At 33.8% G+C, this 19,285-nt stretch overlaps 1 protein-coding gene across 4 annotated transcripts; it reads right to left on the bottom strand.

Annotated features, from left to right (window-relative positions):
• Positions 1–1,772: 1,772 nt before the first annotated feature.
• Positions 1,773–14,567, bottom strand: LOC148607393 (uncharacterized). 4 transcript variants are annotated; one of them, XM_088545524.1, is made up of 8 exons: positions 14,514–14,567; positions 11,305–12,730; positions 10,462–10,671; positions 8,139–8,269; positions 6,918–6,994; positions 5,552–5,638; positions 4,676–4,758; positions 1,773–2,140 (listed from the first exon to the last, which is right to left on the bottom strand). In XM_088545524.1, the coding sequence occupies exons 2-8, from the start codon at positions 12,703–12,705 to the stop codon at positions 1,811–1,813; spliced, it is 2,319 nt and encodes a 772-aa protein (XP_088401650.1). In that variant the 5' UTR covers positions 12,706–12,730; positions 14,514–14,567; the 3' UTR covers positions 1,773–1,810. The 4 variants fall into 4 exon arrangements, with proteins under 4 accessions (XP_088401650.1, XP_088401651.1, XP_088401653.1 ...); XM_088545525.1 differs by having other exon boundaries at positions 14,386–14,520; XM_088545527.1 differs by lacking the exon at positions 14,514–14,567 and adding an exon at positions 14,105–14,329.
• Positions 14,568–19,285: the final 4,718 nt, after the last annotated feature.

Consider the following 19,285-nt stretch of genomic DNA (forward strand, 5'->3'; position numbering starts at 1 on the left):
GAATATTTAATTTCAATTCACATAAATTGCTTAAAATAGTAACAATATAATGGCATAAAGATATCGAAAAACGACAATAACTCCAACATTGGTAAACAGATTACATGCAATTTTCACAACAGATTTCTTCCATCCTCCCAAGTCAGGGCTTTGAGTCCACCTTTGCTCCCGAGCGAAGGTGAACTCAAACCCTGACTTGAGAGAGGATGAATTTCTTCATGCTGAACATTTAACACTGCATCAGAATTTCGCTAAACCTAACAGTTTTTGAGATATATGCGTAAAACGTCTGTCTGACCACTTATGTTCTATATTTAGTAACGGCGGCCATGTTGTTCAACAGATTAAAGGTGTAAAACCACTATTAAAAGTCCCATTACTTTCTATGTTGAATTAAGCAATTTTCAAGATCCCAATCTTTTTTTAACTTTAACAGGTTTTATCAGAGGGGACTCTTTAAAAGTCACTTTCATAAAATTTTCAGCATACCTTTATTGGCTTCTAAGAAAGAACGGTGAAGTGAAAGTAGACAGGTACTAAAAATACTACTTTCCTTTTGGAAATTTTACAAATCAATGGGCTTAAGATCTGGACTCTAATAAATCATTCTCTACATCAAAGTTCAAAACTGTTGTATTCAGTGTGTACCCGACATGATAAGCTTTCAGATGATATCCAGTTTGCACATACTGGGTAAATCACAACAAATACACAATGCATCCTAGGAACTACTTTGTTTTTTTTACCGACTACCTTCTGGTATGTTCCCCTTAATAGTAGTATTATACCTATTTTAAAATATCCCCACATCAGTTCTATGCAGAACACCCTATGGACATTCATACCATATGTTTGTTCCTAATTGGTCAAGTAATGGAGAAGAGCTTTGTTAACGACGACGGAAGCCAAGTGACGGCAATAGCTCACATGACCAATGATTTTGGGGGCATGGCCTAATTTCGAACACCTTTAACACCAAAATGGTTAAAAATAAATCTACCCTGAAAAAAGGCCGGTTTAAATCAGAATTTCAAATTAAAGGTAACGCATTGCCATCTGAAACATTAACATTTGACCAGCAATAAACATTTTTTCATTTCTAATAACATGCACCCGTTGTCCATCTGTTAGCCCCTTATTTTCAAAAGGGATGGAGCAAACACCTGCAATATTGTGTTAGGTATTGAGATGATTGTCGGTCAGTAAATGGTAATTAGCATGCACAGACTTTCTCGCGACCATCTGTTGATTAACCCCAGCATCATAGGATAAAGATCTATAGTTTTATTTTGATAACATTATATGACATTATCTCCTTGAATATAACATTGATTTAATTGCTTTAATTTAAAGGGTGAAATAGAAAAATTCTAAAAATTCCCTTTTTATATAATTATATAACAACTGTAACCTTGAAACCGAAAAAAACTGAGCAAATTAGTTGGGTACATACTACTCTTAATACTAAATGCTAAAAATGAATTATGCCGTGTCGGAATGCTGTGAATGAGGTTGTTATCCATACTATGATCGGTTTTATACCAGTAAGAGCAATATTTTAAAATTTTCTTGAACAAATTTTTACAAGATTTTTTTTTCTTTAGTTCATGATGTAGAAAATACAAGTATCTATCAAATGATACGAACTGTGATGTGTTTTCCACGTGCAATAACTTGAATAGTCAAAATTATGGGAAAACTTGAAAAAAAAACTGTTTAAAGTTTTAAGCTGGACTTAAAAACTTGCATCAATCCATCAAAAGAAATACTACTTGTGAAGTGTAAACAGTTTTAATAATGGTTCTATATACTATCTGAGTTGTAAATATGAAGGTTCCAATGCACTCATAAAATCTGGGTATTGCTCCCTGAAGTTGTCAACAGCTCTATCATCAGAGCTATCTGGTCCATCAATAACAGGTCTAGTCCTCAACGTTAGATCTGCTCGTCTTTCTGAATCCGTAAAATTACGTCTTGCATCCAAATATTCATTAAATCCTTTTCCAGTTTTTATCATTTTTTCACGTAACTGGGCAGTTGACACTAGCTCCATTTTGTGAATGTTTTTCAAGTGGCTATTTAAATTTCCTCTTAGTTTACAACTGTAACTGCATAAATGGCAAGAAAATGGACGTAGCTCCTAAAAAGAAATATTACGAAAGTTGATTTTGCAATAGTAATCAACAAGTTCCAATGATCAAAAAGCATGATTTTAGGATTGATTTATTTGATGGTTCTTTTGTTGGCTTTTGTTGATTAAATTTGAAGATTATGTATCCACTTCTGATATTGTACCTAATGTCATATATTTCACGCAGTGCACACATAAGGTCAAACAGGTATGAACCATCATAATCCATATGATAAAAAAACAAAAGAACTATATGGTTTTTGTATACACACCATCCATATACTAATAACATATACAAAACTAGAGGCTCCTAAGAGCCTGAATCACTCAACTGGCTCCATATACAACATTCTATTTTTTGTAAAAATTCCAAACAATCAAACCTGAGGAACAATCATGTCAATTTTCATTAAATTCTGTAGTTTCTGAGAAGAATGTTTTTTTAAGTTTCTGAGAAGATTTTTTTTAAAAAGTAATAGCATAGATTATTAGATATCCAAGAACGGCAAACATGACCAAACAGATTTACAAAAAAATTTCACCACAAACAGATCTCATAATGCTGTACCCTATGTCAGAATTTGGCAAAACCAAACAGTCTTGGAGATATATGCAAAAACCTTCTGTCTGACTCCTATGTAAAATAGTGGCCATGTTTTTCAAAAGATTGAAAATCCCTAAATCAGTACTATGCAGAACAATCATACCGTATGTCTGTTTCTAATTGGTCAAGTAGTTTTAGAGGAGGAGAGCTTTCACAAATTGTTATAATTAACAATGACAACAAAAACGACGATGATGACGGACACAAAGCAATGGCAACAGCTCACATGGCACTTCAGGGCAGGTGAGCTAAAAATATGATTCACATAGTATACACACACATTATCCTGAAGGTTCACACCAATTTCTGAAGTGTAATCATTCCATGTCAAGTGTACCGAAGTATGTATGTAACGTAATGTTTCGTAATTTACCTATTGAGTGTGTAGTCCTTGAAGTGTAATGCATCATAAATTTACATATTAGGTATATACTCCTTTGAGATGTGTAAAGTGTATCAAAGTACGTATGTAGTGTAATCAGTATTCTCCTTAGGATTGTTGGATTTTTTTTAAGTACTAGTCATCATCATAATCTTTAATTCCTCCTTACAGAGATTTACATTCAATAAACATGGTATAAGTATACAACAAATATATATATTCAAAACATTATGATCATACACAAAAAAAAGTCAGTCAGGTTAAGCACACACATATGCACATACATATCAAAACACTTACATTCTACACAAACACTCACGTGATTGTACACACATAATCACAGTTACTCATGCATACAAACACCAACACATACAACCTCAAACATGCGTGTATAAGCACACACACACACGCCTGCACAGAGTCATCATATGGATCATCATATATAATGTGAGACCAAGCAAGATATAATAGTATATACATGAAGACTTTTAAAAGTTACGTTCATTGAATCATGGGAAAAAAATCCTTTAATCCTTCCAAGTGTGTAAAGTATATTTAAGTATGTATATAGTGTCAGGGGTGAAAATTAGCAGTTGCCCATGACTACTAGATTTTGAGCTGGGATATCAAAATTTTGGGTAACATCAAACTAAAATATGTTCTGGGCTACCAGCTTGTAGTTCCTAAACTTTACCACTGAGTGAAATGTATCATAAATTTACCTACTGGGTATGTTCTCTGTCTGAGTGTGTAAAGTGTCTGTTACTATTTTTAGACTTGGGGAATTTTACTATCTACATATGTATTTCTTATCGATTTTTCCCATCAAAAAGCATGTGCTCTCCAGACATAAAATGAAGATACACAACATGGCATTGCAAACAAAGACATTTCCTTCTTTGTTTCTAAAAGTTTGGTAAAAATCTGATGGATAAATATTGTTTAAAAAATTGACATGTTTTTTTTTTTCATATGGTAAATCAGTTCCTAAATGACAATCGACACTGCATCCAAACAGCCATGTGCATTTGGTCAGGGTTGAGTAATCTTTGACCATAGTCAGTTTGATTGACTCAGTAGATGTTTACATGCCATAACCATTTACAGTAAATGTGTTTGTGCAAATGAAATTGTCTATTGTAATTGACACCTCCTTAAACTAGTTTGGGGCCAATGTAGGAGTGATTCGTTGTTGGCAATGTCATAATTATTGACTTCAGTCACCAATGCGGACATGCAGTGATCTGTTTAGTGCTATTGATTGAGCCAATTACCTTGAAGGATGCCGTAAACGACCTTGGGGCACATCGGACTCCTGTCGTATTGGTTTTTAATCCCCACTATACACAAATTTACAAATCTTATAGCACAGTGCTGGTATCAATATAGCACAGTACTAACATAGATAGTGCAGCACTCAAACCCAATATGCTGTATAGCACAGTGCTTAAAGAGCCTGGGGGGACACTGTAATGTATTATTTATTTACCTGTTGAGTATGTACTCCTTCCAAGAGTGTAGTGTAACAAACTTTGTATTGTATTTCATAAATACTTACTGAGTGTGTACTCATTTCATGAGTCTGTAGTGTACTCAATGTTCTGGTTTTATAATCACATTTATCACAGAAGTAGAAATTAGCTGAAATATAAGTAAAGCAGACATGGATAAAACAAAAAAAAATCTATACACTTTCTGTTGTATAGATGCCTTTTTCAAATTTGAAAATTTTCTGATACATGTTATTTCATTTTCCAAGATTAAAGTTAAATCTGAGAAATAGTTTTTTCAAACTTTCTTTTAAATTTTTTTCACTTTACTTTTGACTGAAATCAGTCATAAAAACAAAGAAAAACAAGCTATTTTTTTAGTTAAATTGAAGAACAAACTGCTCAGGATGTAAATGTAAATAAAAGATTCCCTCTGTCATTAATTGTTTGGATTTCAAATACTCCTAATTACAAATATCCTAAAAACAGGAAAGTTTTAAATTCTCAATGTTCTCGCTAGGAACTTGAGATGCGAGGTGCAATTACTTAATAGATCGCTCACAAAACATTTCATGAAAATAAGAATTTTGACTATTTCTTTGCCAAAGATAACATTTCAATGTACATGAAATTAGATGAAAGAAACTTGAGAGAAATAATTTGAAATCAAATCCTCCAGTGGCAGCTGAATTGTTTGTGACAGATTTTTTTCATACTATTCTATAAGTGAAAAATTGCTACGTCCCACATATCATACAGAAAATCAAATATGCTTACAATGTATGCCCTATCTATGTAAAGTGAAATAAATACATCCGTTTGTTATTGACATAATTTCTATGAAATTTGGACGGATGGAATAACAGACAGACTGACCGATAGACAAGGTGATCTTAATATACCATCCACTTAGTGAGTTGGGCTATGATAATTCCTACACTTACTGCTATGAGTATGCTCTCTGTGGCTCCTCAGCGACTTCTTGGTTTTAAATTCTTTGGGACAATCACTGCACTTATAATTCATTACATCTAAAAAAAGCTTATAAATTTAGTTTTCAAGGTTTAAGTTTGCAAGTTTATACAACAAAACCTGTCCAAACCAAATCCTGAATAAATGAAAAACCTATCAAACCAGACATACTTTTAATGTCCCATCATATCGGTATAGATTTATTTTGCATCCGGATAAACCAAATACCTGTCTAAATGTTCAAACTCTAGTCCAAAAATGGTTTAGATTTATAAACAGATTTCATAGTGAATATTACATGTCAAAATCAGTATTACATGCAGTACCAACCCAAGACTCTTATATCACCCCAAGGACAATCAGCACATGGGGTGATATAGGTCCATGGTTGATACCACATGTGATACTGATTTTGACATGTAATATTCATTATATCATATATTTTAACTATACTTCAAGTGTGATCCGTGAAGGGTTGCAATATAAGGTATGGGTCTAGAGTTGAGATGTAGGGTATGCAATATAGGGTAAATGATATAGGGTTTAAACAAGCACTTGTGATGCATATACAAAAAAGGAATCTAAATACATGATATTTTCATGATACTACAGTTGAGCATTAATAAAACTGCTATGTGTTTTATTTTCAGAGTTCATTACAACATTATACAATGTGATTGACAAATTGACTTCAAATATACTACATTTAAAAACAAATGCAGGTATACATTAGTGCAATTTAATTTTTAACAATAACAAAATAATAAATTCTGCAATAAGGAAAAAGAATTAATTTGTGAAATACCATCATTTGGTCAAAATAAATATTTTTTTTAATTTATACCACTATTTTTATTTTTTTTATCAAACATTTTTTTCCTCCAAAATCATACATGTATGTAATAAATATGCCTTAAATTTTAAAACCATACAGAAAAAATACTGCACCAAATGATATACATACACATATAGTCAGTATTTTTTTAATTCAATTCTGTATCTATGATTTTTGTATGTCTCTCCCGTTGGTACATGAAATTAAAAATGAAAAACATATTTTGCATTTTTTTCTGTGTATACAGAAGCAAACACGTCTGAGGCAGGTCCAGAAAATACAAACGGGTTTCAATTCTGAAATTTACAAAAGGGGTGTAGGCTTCCAGTTGATTAATTTGTAATAATTTTGAACAAAATTATAGAAATATTATTAAAAAAGGAGGGGGTCTCCCAACCCTTAAACCCTTCCCCAGGGTCTGTCACTGTCTTAACATGGAATTATTGTGTATCTTAATGATACAAACAAATTTGAATGCCAGATCTTAAAAAAAATGCCTTTACCTGAGTGATTTTCTTGTTTATGAATTTTCAGGTAACTTGGATAAAAGCAGTAGAAATCACAACAGTCACATTCATACCTAAAAAACAGAAAATATTCTATTACAGTGAAAACTATATTAGACAAACCTTACAAACTAGGAAACTTGCTTAAAATTATGAGTCAACTGACTTGTATAACAGGTTGTACCAGTCAGATATCACATCTTTACACTGAACCAAGAAATATACATGTTAAATTGTTTTTCAATTATGTACAGGTGATACAGACAAGAAGACACAATTCTGTTATACGACAGTAATATTTTTAACAACCAAATAAATACTGCTCACCTGTAGGTCAATGGAACGATTCATAAACATTATGGCACTCTTGAGGAGGTACATCTGTAGATCTACGGTAAGGGACACAACTCTTACAAATAATTGGAACATTGGTATTCCGCATTTGACATCTCATGTAAAAATCATAGTAACTTGGATTGATTTCATTCTGTTTCAAATGAAAGCTTGAGAGGCTTCAGTGAAATTGAATATGACACAAACATATCACTGATTTCAAAAGTTATATCCTTTACCCTAGGTCTACCCCCTTAACTTACTATTGTTCATGGCACTCCTGGTCGGTCAATACATATTACAAGTACCGATACATTGCAACTATATTATGTACATCAATGTTTACATGGATAGAAGATAAGTTCTGCATTGGTCCATTGTTAAATTTGAATGTGTATTTCATGATCAACAGGCAGATTTTTCGATAATAGAAATTCATAAGTTGTATAATTGGGAAAGATATAAAGTAACATACTTGTACATAAGCTTATGACGTGACTTTGTACTTACTTTTCCAATTTTGTGGGTATTGGTTCACCATGGACATTGTGAAGTGTAAGACAAGACAAGTCTCACTTTACATACTTCTTCATTTTTGTGGGTATTGGTTCACCATAGACATTGTGAAGTGTAAGACAAGACAAGTCTCACTTTACTTACTTTTTCATTTTTGTGGGTATTGGTTCACCATGGACATTGTGAAGTGTAAGACAAGACAAGTCTCACTTTACTTACTTTTTCATTTTTGCCAGTATTGGTTCACCATGGACATTGTGAAGTGTAAGACAAGACAAGTCTCACTTTACTTACTTCTTCATTTTTGTGGGTATTGGTTCACCATAGACATTGTGAAGTGTAAGACAAGACAAGTTTCACTTTACTTACGTTTTCATTTTTGCTGGTATTGGTTCACCATGGACATTATGCAGGTGAATAATTAAAGAGGTTTTACTCTTTGCTTTAAATGGACAAATGTGACACAGCTTGTAGTTGTTGTGTTCAGCTGTCATGTGTTTCTGAAATAAAAAAAAACATTCATCAAAAATAACTGAAGATACACGTAAAAGCTACAATCAAGTCTTGTTTTCTGCTACCAGCCAGAAAAGAAAGAGTAGGTAGGAAGGTAAGGAAAATATTTTATTTTTCCAAAATATTTTACACTGAGTAAATAGGGAAGCAAACTAAACCTTAACAGTGTTTGAGTCAAAATGGCCATAAAATGTTTTGGGTAGGTACAAAAAAACTAGGATAAGCAGGGTAGCAGGAAACAGACATATTATTTTATTTGGCCTTATCTTCTGTCTTGTCCCTATAAAAATTATACAAGTACATTTACCTAACAACTATATACAGTTTTAACTACATGTAGTACCACTGCACAGTTAAGTACAGCCCCACCTAATAATTGTGCAAAATCAGAAAATTAGTTTTTCATACTTGTCTTTTTCACACACAAAAAAACACACACACAAGCACATTTAGATTGGTAAACCTTCAGTTGGCTCTAACATGAGCTGCTCTGGCTTCCAAAATTCTGTTGCCAGAAAAATTGCAAGCTGCCAAGTTTAATGATACTACATATTTTAAAATTGTCAGGAAAGTGTCAGTGAAAATTTGATTATACAAATGTATTAATTAAATACACCCTTAACAAACACAGATCTTTCTTCCAAAATCTTATGAAACATCAATTCTTATTTCCCAAGCAATCATAATTAATTCGTCAGCATTCTTTAACAACTTGTAGACAACTGAATTGTTGCAGGAGCTCATATGGATTTGCAAAAGAAAACGAATTTTTTTTTGACATGTCAAAATTTTTTACATGAATGTCCATGAATCTTTATTGAAAATTTTGTTGGTAGAGAGATCGCAAACCACTCTTAACCATTCATAAGGCATAATTAACAAATTGAAAGAACTTGTGAAGCATTCACAAGAACTGTTTGGTCTGCTATTTTTAATGACTTTTTCAGGATGAACGAAGGATTGCGAGTAGTTTACAATAGTTTTTCCATGAATTTATGGATAAACACAAACTCTAACCAGCACTTTGCAAATACATATATATACAAATGATTGGTCTGGGACTATGAGGGTATACATTGTACAGTGTTCCCCCCATAATTTTTACATTTGTAAATAGCACAGCTCTTATAACCTTCCTCCAAAATTATAGCACAGTGCCCATAGTGCATTCTAACTAAAATTAATTACTGATGGCTTAGTGCTAAGAAATCATAGTAACTGAAAATTCATTTTCATATGGATAATGAATGATCCTTTTTAGACATAACTATGCTTAATCAGTGTGGAAAACCATTTTTTTCCCAACTTGACAAACTGGCTAGTGGAATATTGATCTTGCTAGCCAAATAGAAATTCAACTAGCCAAATTTTTTTGGTTTTTTATCTGTATTATCATCTGTTTTTTCTTGGATTTTACTATCTTATAACTTTCTTTTTCTTTCTTCAACTTTCTCCTCATTTGTTTCTAAATTTATCAAAAACTTTTCCATTTTTGAATATTCCCTCTCGTTAAAGTTTTTCAAGTACTTAAAGTACTCCATTTCCGAACTCATATTTTAAAAATAAAATTATATTTCAACAGATTCATTATCATGAAACAAGAAACTGTTTATCATTTGCTTTTTGTTCAATTTTATTTTGACTATAAACAACTAATTTGCAAGGTAACATTTCATACATTACCAAGACTACTAATACAAGATAGGGACCGTCGTGTAGGTTTTGGCACGTCCTGGTTACCGGAAATCAAAATGGCAGATCATAAACAATGCTTTACATGTCAATAAAATTGTGCAAAATTCACTTGACATAGTCAAGCTAAACTTCTTAATTGTAGGGAACATATTTTTAATGTATGATGTTAAGGGATGTTTAACTAAATAACCTATTGGCTGGTTAACTTTTCTTTGAACTTGCCAATCAATGACTGTCGCCAAATGGACGAGTGTCAGCTAATGAGAACTCTCCAAATTACACATCTACTCGTATTTAGCGAGCTGGCGAGCAGTGGTTTCTCACACTGCTTAAAATAATTGGCTTCCTGGTGCATGAACAGACAGACAAACATATAGATACAGTGATTCTTATAGCCCCGAAAATGTTATCTATGAAGACGGGCATTTTACATGTACATGAAAATAAATGTACATGTACATGTATCTGTTATCCATCTACTTACATTAAGTTCATGTCTCCAACCAAACACCTTGCCACACTGTCTACACTTATATTTCATGTCAGCTTCTTTATGGTATGAGGAGTGAACCAATAGCCCAGTACTTGATGAAAACTCCATCCCACAAACGTGGCAGACTAACTTGTCAACTTTAAACTTATGGCTTCTTCTGTGATCATTCATACTGCAGCTTAATGACTTGTAAGTGCAACCCTTAAAAAAATGAGAAGAACACTTACAGTAATACATATGTATAAAAAAGTAAAATAGAATTTTCTGTTAAATCAAAATTATACATCCCTACTAGGTAGGAAATTCACTCAAATTCTCGTCAGACATGAATACAATTTTCCATTTACAATATGGCTATATATATTTTTGATAAAATTAGCCAGCCCTGCCAAAATATAGCCAGTCTCGGGCTGACAGGCAGGCTACTATATCTTATTCTGATCCCTGTGTTAACAGATTAAGGCTAGCCAAATAAGCTAATGGCTAACTTTGCTCAGATATGGCTAATTATCAAATTCAGAACAAAGTCCATTCAAATACATTGAACATTAGCCACATAGTTTTCTATGCCCAGTGTGACTAATGCTTATATTTGAGTACCTCTTAGAACAGCAAGTTTTTGTGTTTTTTCAACTAATCATGTATGTGTAAGTTGGGATCTAGAACTATTCAATTCATAGGGGTGTCTTTAAGATACACAGTACACAAAATATTAGCAAAACTATTGCCATAAAACTGATGAAAATATTGCCTTTTAATCTACTATTTGCCTCATAAGTACACTGTGATTGACTCTAAATTTAAATATATTTCAATAACACACTTTGAGCATACCTCTTCTGGACACTCCACCAAAGGATACCTCTCAGGATTAATCACCACTTTATGCTGACCATACATGTGTGATGCATACTGATACGGGTGAACTCCGACCCATCCACACATATCACAGGAAAATGGTTTGTGTATTTCTCTCATGTGTACAGATCTTTCACTATATGTTCGGAAAATAATGTCACACTGTACACATTTATAAGAGTACTTTTTCTTTTCTTTTGGAGTAGTTTCTGTATCTGATGCTGATCCTTCTTTATCATGTCCTTCATTTGCAGTATTTGTTTTCACTGTTCTATTTCTTTTTACTCTTTTGCATGGACTGTCTGTTTCAATTTTTTTCTTTCGTTTGTTTCGTGATTTAGTTGTATATTTTCTTTCGCTTATTTCAATTGTCTGGACTTCGTCAGAAATGCTTGAATTCAATGAGTTTTCTTCAGTTGGTTTTTTGTCACTTACAGAATTACCTTTCTTGCAATGCTTTGATTGTTTATATCTGCCTGTCAAACTCTCATTAGAATTTGCTGTATTATCAGAGTGCTTTTTGGAAGTACATTTATTTGGTGGAAAGGTTCTTCTTGATTTTCTATTTCTAGCAGATTTTATTTTGTTTCTGTGCTTTGTTTCATTCCATTCAGTGTCCTCGTTTTTCACTTGATTTTTACACCTGTTAGGTGTGTTTGATTCGCCTATCACCTGATTATCATTGATTTCAGTTTCAGGTAGACTGTTGTTATCAGAATCATCTTTCTCAACAGACCCGATAGGAATTTCTAATTCAACATTTTCATCCAAAGGTTTATTATCATTTATCTTTATGAACATATGTTTTCTCTCATTTACTGTATTAACATGGTGTTGCCCATCACAAAAGAACTCTGTACGTGGCTCATTATTAATACAAGGGTCTTTGTCTGGTTCCAAACATGTTCCTTCAATTCTACTTTCAAAAGGAATGCAAGGCTGACCAGAATTTTCAGAGATGGCTTCATCGTCACTCTCAATTAAAGTGAAAACACTTGAATAGTGTTCTTTAAGTGTGCTATAGGCAGAGTGTAATTGTAAATCTTGGCATAACCTGTACAACTCTGTTATATACTGCTCTTCAATAACAACCTCACCGGTGTACAAAAGTATAACAACAGACTCAACCACCTGTAAATGATACTTTCTACAGTCAATGTCAGTGACTGCTATTTTGTCACACCTTAAATCCTCTTTTGCTTGAACCTGAGCATGGCACTGACTATTGGCTGTTAAGATAAGACCATGAATCTGTAAGTCTCCATCTCTTGCTTTGAGAGTTGTGTCACAACAATATCCACACTGTTGTAATCTATGAAGACATTGTAAAATATTGTCTCCATAGCGAGGTATTTGAATTGTTAAAGCTTTCTCCATGGACTAATAATTACAACTTTTAATCCTGAAAAGAACACATTAGTATGATTAGAATATTGTAATGAAAATTATCGCAAAATATGGATATACAATGTAATGCAGGGGTGGATCTAGGGTATCAGGTTAGAGAAGGCATATTATGGGATAAATTGAGTGGAACAAGTCAAGAAATTTGTGTGTGTGTGTGTGTGGGGGGGGGGGTGTGAATAAAATCAAGACTTCATACTAACTTTACAAATTTAAGGGGCATATGCAAGTTCACAAACATTTATATCATTAATCCCTTTTGGGATTCGGCACAGCCATGCAGCAGATGTTTTTTGTTTTGACCACAACTGAATCCCTTCAAATGCCCTATACAAAAACAATGTACATGTACATGTATGCAGTGTTCCAGAAAATTTTACAACTCAACGTTGCCTCAAACTGTCACAAATAGACAAATAGTGCCATCTTCAGCATGTCAAGGATCCAGGGCGCTATTGGTGGTCAAAACAAAAAAAAATATGTCCAGTGCCGAATCCTGAAACTATATTAGGTAAAAAAGATCACTTTTTTTGTATACATTTCACAGATTTTGTATACACTTTGTTATTTTTTCGATGCAGTCGATAATGAGTTTGCTTAGACATCACATGACACCTACGATGCTTTACCATCACAACGTAACTAATGGAACTTACAACTTTGCATTTCATTGGACAAAAATGATACCAATCGTGAAGTTCAAGGCTTCATTAGGGGCATTGGTGTCCAGATTATGAATAACCTTTCATATAATGAATAATTAGAAATAGGTAACTTGTTGATCAAATTAAATAATTGAAATGCGAAACATAGCACAGTTCATCCAACAAAATCTTAAATCGGACTTTGAATGAACAAATCGATAAGTAATACCTTGTGGTCAGAACAAAAAAAATATCACCAGCGCCGAATCCTAAAAGGGATTATCGAGAAGATGCGTCGGCTACCTTTTTAAAGATAGTACTTGTTTAGTTAGACGTTGGATGATTTACTCAGACTGTGGTTTATTCCAATGCAATTTATAAGCGCTTTCACCTATTTAATTTACAAACCATCGTAAACAAAAATTTTGAAGACGATCTAAGTAAAAACTATCGTAAGGAAAGAGAGGAGTACTGGATATGCAGACTAGGTACTGCAATACCTTACGGATGCAATGACAACATCAAAAGTATAGGAAACCTTTCAAGCCAATATAACAATAACATAAGTGTGATGAATTTATTTGACAAAAATCCAAGACGGGAAAGGAGCCATGGCCATCGCCACTATACATCACATAAGTTACATGATGTTTCCATAGATGGTCTTCTTCCTTTCATAAAAAAACCTCTTGGACTTCATCACATTAGAACCAAATTTTATTCTATACCTCTCACTCTACTACACTCCCTTTACAAAACAAGTCTTGACACTCCTGTTTCTGACCTCACGTCATCATGACATTATACAGACTTGTTGCCATCATTTTGGATATTGGTTTCCACAGACTCTTTAAACCAGTTTGTGTGAAAAGTCAAGATGAAGAAAAACGATCATTTCTTCCACTACCGTTTGTCAACAAAGGTATAGATGCAATTAATTTGGCTAACATCCTCCATCACAAAAACGTTACCAACAAAATTCCCCCATATTTCAAAGACAAATCCATACCAATTATTTCATATTCCTATACTTCACCCATCGCATCCAAAATTTTAGTTAGACGTTGGATGATTTACTCAGACTACGGTTTATTCCAATGCAATTTATAAGCGCTTTCACCTATTTAATTTACAAACCATCGTAAACAAAAATTTTGAAGACGATCTTGACATCCGGAAGTTTTGTAGCTTTTAAAATAGCTAGTACAAGTTCGTTTAAAGCATGTTTAATTTCCGTACCGATCAAATAAAAGTCAGGCAGTGGGTTTTGTTTAAAAAAAAATCATCTATTTCATATCACATGTGCATCCCTTCGGAAAGTTGAATGTTGGTTTTTAATTGACTGCAACGGTTAAAGATAAAAAAAAATCACATCGTAAGCGTTGAAATTCATTGAAAGAGTAATCAAGGGAACCAAGGTTATAGCGATAATCAAAAGAATGTAATCCAGGGACAAAGACCAGACATGGAAAACAGACATACACAACAAAGAACATAAAATAACTAAAATCATACGTACAAAGTAACAAAAGCAAATGAGCAACTCCACTAAAAACTGGGAGCATGGACCAGGTGCACCGGTAGGGTAAGTGTCCTCTGCTTTTCTAGAAACACCCGCCGAGTTGCTCATAAAAAGCCAAGTCCGGGGTAGACAAACGAGGAAAGGAAAACTACGACTCGTTGAATAAATCAGTTTTCATGGTGCAGATGAATTTACCATAACGATCCACGAGTTCATGATGACGACCATAAAACTTCTGTAGTGATGACTTCAATCTTGTAGCAACATAACCCTGTTCCAAAAGCCTATTTGTTAGAGTTCTAGCGCGATACAAAAAGTCTGCATAGTTTGGGCAAGCTTTGGCATAACGTATGAGTTGTGACATGAACACCCCATACGCAAGTGCTGAAGGGATGTTGTCACAGATGAAAGGAAAGTTGACAATTCTGAATGAAAAGTCATCACGTTTGTCGTAAAGTTTGGTCAATAGTTTTCCTTTACCATCGATTTCTAAGTGAAGGTCAAGATATGAGACTGACTTCACAGTGTCTGTAGTATCCTTTATCTCAAATTCTTTGGGGGTAGATGCGATGTATCAAATCCCCAAAATTAGGATTGTTTAAAGATAATACGTCATCTATATAGCGGAAACTGAGATTGAAGGATCTAGCCAGACGATATGCTTTCTTTCTGATCAGATCAGCTATAAAGTCAAGTCTCATAAGAGTGAAGAAATAGGTCAGCAAGTAAAGGAGCACAATTTGTTCCCATTGGAATGCCGAACAAACCGCACGTTCAGTCTGCAGACCATCTATTCCAGTACAAAAATTCTGACTATTTTAAACTATCAAACCAGGTTCCATCACTTTAAACGATATATTTGACTACAACGATGACGAACCACAATGTACCATATCAAAATGTGGTAATAAAAATTGCAAAACATGCAACATTCTCATAACCGACCCTTACTTCTCCAGTTCCCTTACAGACAAAACCTTCCATACAAGAAGTCACGATGACTTAAGTTGCAAATCAGCAAACTTAATATATGGATTAGAATGCAACTTATGTGGTTTAATATATGTCGGAGAAACGCAAGAACGATTAAATAAAAGAATGTGCGGTCATCGTTCGGGAATTAACACCACCAAATTCCCGACAATTTATCAACACTTTAATCAACAAGATCATTCAATCCTCTCCATGAAATTTCGTATTTTAGAAAAAATTTACCATCCTACGAACAGTCCCGTTCTAAGTAAAAACTATCGTAAGGAAAGAGAGGAGTACTGGATACGCAGACTAGGTACTGCAATACCTTACGGATGCAATGACAACATCAAAAGTATAGGAAACCTTTCAAGCCAATATAACAATAACATAAATGTGATGAATTTATTTGACAAAAATCCAAGACGGAAAAGGAGTCATGACCATCGCCACTATACGTCACCTAAGTTACATGATGTCTCCATAGATGGTCTTCTTCCTTTCATAAAAAAACCTCTTGGACTTCATCACATTAGAACCAAACTTTATTCTATACCTCTCACTCTACTACACTCCCTTTACAAAACAAGTCTTGACACTCCTGTTTCTGACCCCACGTCATCATTTTACAGACTTGTTGCCATCATTTTGGATATTGGTTTCCACAGACTCTTTAAACCAGTTTGTGTGAAAAGTCAAGATGAAGAAAAACGATCATTTCTTCCACTACCGTTTGTCAACAAAGGTATAGATGCAATTAATTTGGCTAACATCCTCCATCACAAAAACGTTACCAACAAAACTCCCCCATATTTCAAAGACAAATCCATACCAATTATTTCATATTCCTATACTTCACCCATCGCATCCAAAATTTTCAATTATAAAAGGCTATTGCAGAACCTCGAGATTGAGGACTTCAAGGCTAAACCACCTGACTGTTCTTGCAAAACCTCTACATTCAAAAATGATCCTTCTGGTCACGTTGTTACGGGAGATTTAACCATTATCGAAAACGAATCTCTGCGTAATATCCTTTCGAAAGGTCCCAAGTACCGTGAACCACGCTCCATAAATTGGAATTATAACTTTAAAGTTCTTATGGATGCCTTCGAGGACTACACAAGAAAATGGATAAAACGAGAACAAGAAGACATTGATTCTCTGTCAGAGTGGTTAAAGGTCGTGAGGTCTTTAATTTTGAAACGAATGAAAGTTTTAAGTAGGTCAATAAGTTCTAAGGCTACATCAGTTTTCAAAGACCCCGATGTAGCAAAAACATTGTCTACTATACATGACAAGTATGTTGTCGTACCAGCAGACAAAGCCCAAAACAACATTGTTTTTGTCTGCAAAACGTTATATATCCAATGTTTATTATCAGAGGTAGACGTAGAAAATAATAGCAGTGATAGGACCTACACTGCTACCACTCTCTCCAAAGAAGAGATTGTGGAAAACCATAAATCTGTGCTATCGTAAAAGAACTTGAGGTTAAGGATACTACAGTCACTGTGAAGTCAGCCTCACATCTTGACCTACACTTAGAAATCGATGGTAAAGAAAAACTATTGACCAAACTTTACGACAAACGTGATGACTTGTCATTCAGAATTGTTAACTTTCCTTTCATCTGTGGCAACATCCCTTCGGCTCCTGCGTATGGAGTGTTCATGTCACAACTCATACGTTATGCCAAAGCTTGCCGAAACTGCGCAGACTTTTTGTATCGCGCTAGAACTCTAAGAAATAGGCTTTTGGAACAGGGTTATGTTGCTACAAGATTGAAGTCATCACTACAGAAGTTTTATGGTCGTCATCATGAACTCGTGGATCGTTATGGTGTATCCATCTGCACCATGAAAACTGATGTATTCAACGGGTCATAGTTTTCCTTTCCTCGTTTGTCTACCCCGGACTTGACTTTTTATGAGCAACTCGGTGGGTGTTTCTAGAAAAGCAGAGGACACTTACCCTACCGGTGCACCTGGTCCACACTCTCAGTTTTTAGTGGAGTCCGAGTTGTTCATTTACTTCTGTTACTTTGTATGTATGATTTTGGTTACTTTATGTTCTTTGTTGTGAATGTCTGTTTTCCATGTCTGGTCTTTGTCCCTGGATTACATTCTTTTGATTACCGTTATAACATTGGTCCCCTTGATTACTCTTTGTTGAAAAACACGTCCACCATACTGGACAAATATGTTGTCGATTAAAAATTCCAACATTTTGTAAACATCTTCCTCTGTATATTTGGAAGATGATTTGGAATTATTTCTTACAAAGTATGAAAAAGGGAGATAACTCACTAATTTTGTGTAAAATTTGGTGGCTTAGTTAGGGAAATTTAAAACCGTTCAAAGTCATCGATTTTCGCTTTAAAACAATCTTTTTAATATTTGACATCCATATTGTATAAAAATATTATATTAGAGCAAAAATAATTCAGTGCGATAAAATATATCCTGTGCCAACCGGCATATCATGCGATCTGCCTGATTTTTACATGGACAGTCTCTTAACCACAAATACGGCTTGAGAGAATTAGAACATAAACCTGCATACAAATACACATCAAATGGTGCCATCATAGGACGCACATAGATACGACCGCAGGGTGACTTGGTTTTCTTCCATGCCATCACTAGTTTTTCCATTCCAAAATTGAAAATTACAGGGGCGACCTATGCATGTTTTCAAGTTAGGAAATTTATATATAATATTTAGAATTAAAAGCTGAGCGATCGAAAAGATGCAAAACATATTTTTGGTAGATTTGTGAACAAATCAGGATATCATGCAAAAAAATATTATTTCTCCCAATTTTAGGGGACATAGGCCGACTCCGACCCTACAAACCCACTCCTGGATTATATTAATTAAATAATTATCTACTTTTTTAAATTCATTTTGTAGGAAAATTCCAGTTGATTTTTATGACGAAACATATTTTTATCACCCAGGTTATAAAATTTTCCATTGTTTTACAATTATTTGACTGTTAATTTCTTTATTGGATTAATACTGAAAGTGGTATCTAGCAATTTATTAAATTGGGTAAAATTCTAATAGAAATGACATTTTCTAATTGTTTTGTCTAATAGATTAAAAACTCGTTTAATTTACATAAACTTTGTCATATTATATATATATATGATCAGGAACATTATATATTACACTCCCTGGTTTTATCAAACATGTGTTTGTGATTGTTATAATTTAAATTCATTTTGTAGGAAAATTACCCTCTTTGTGGATTTATAAAACAAAACGAAATTTTATCACCCGGGTTAGTTCTCCTTATGTAAGTCAAATTCTTAAATTGTATGACTTTCTGGGTATTTTTCAAAATAATAACATAATCTTTTTTAATATTCACCCCGACCCACCCGGATTCCTAATTGGATCTGCCTAT

The sequence above is a fragment of the Perna viridis genome, chromosome 9 (genome assembly GCF_037379345.1).
Source record: "Perna viridis isolate PV_CMFRI_1.1 ecotype Kerala chromosome 9, ASM3737934v1, whole genome shotgun sequence".
NCBI lineage: Eukaryota > Metazoa > Mollusca > Bivalvia > Mytilida > Mytilidae > Perna > Perna viridis.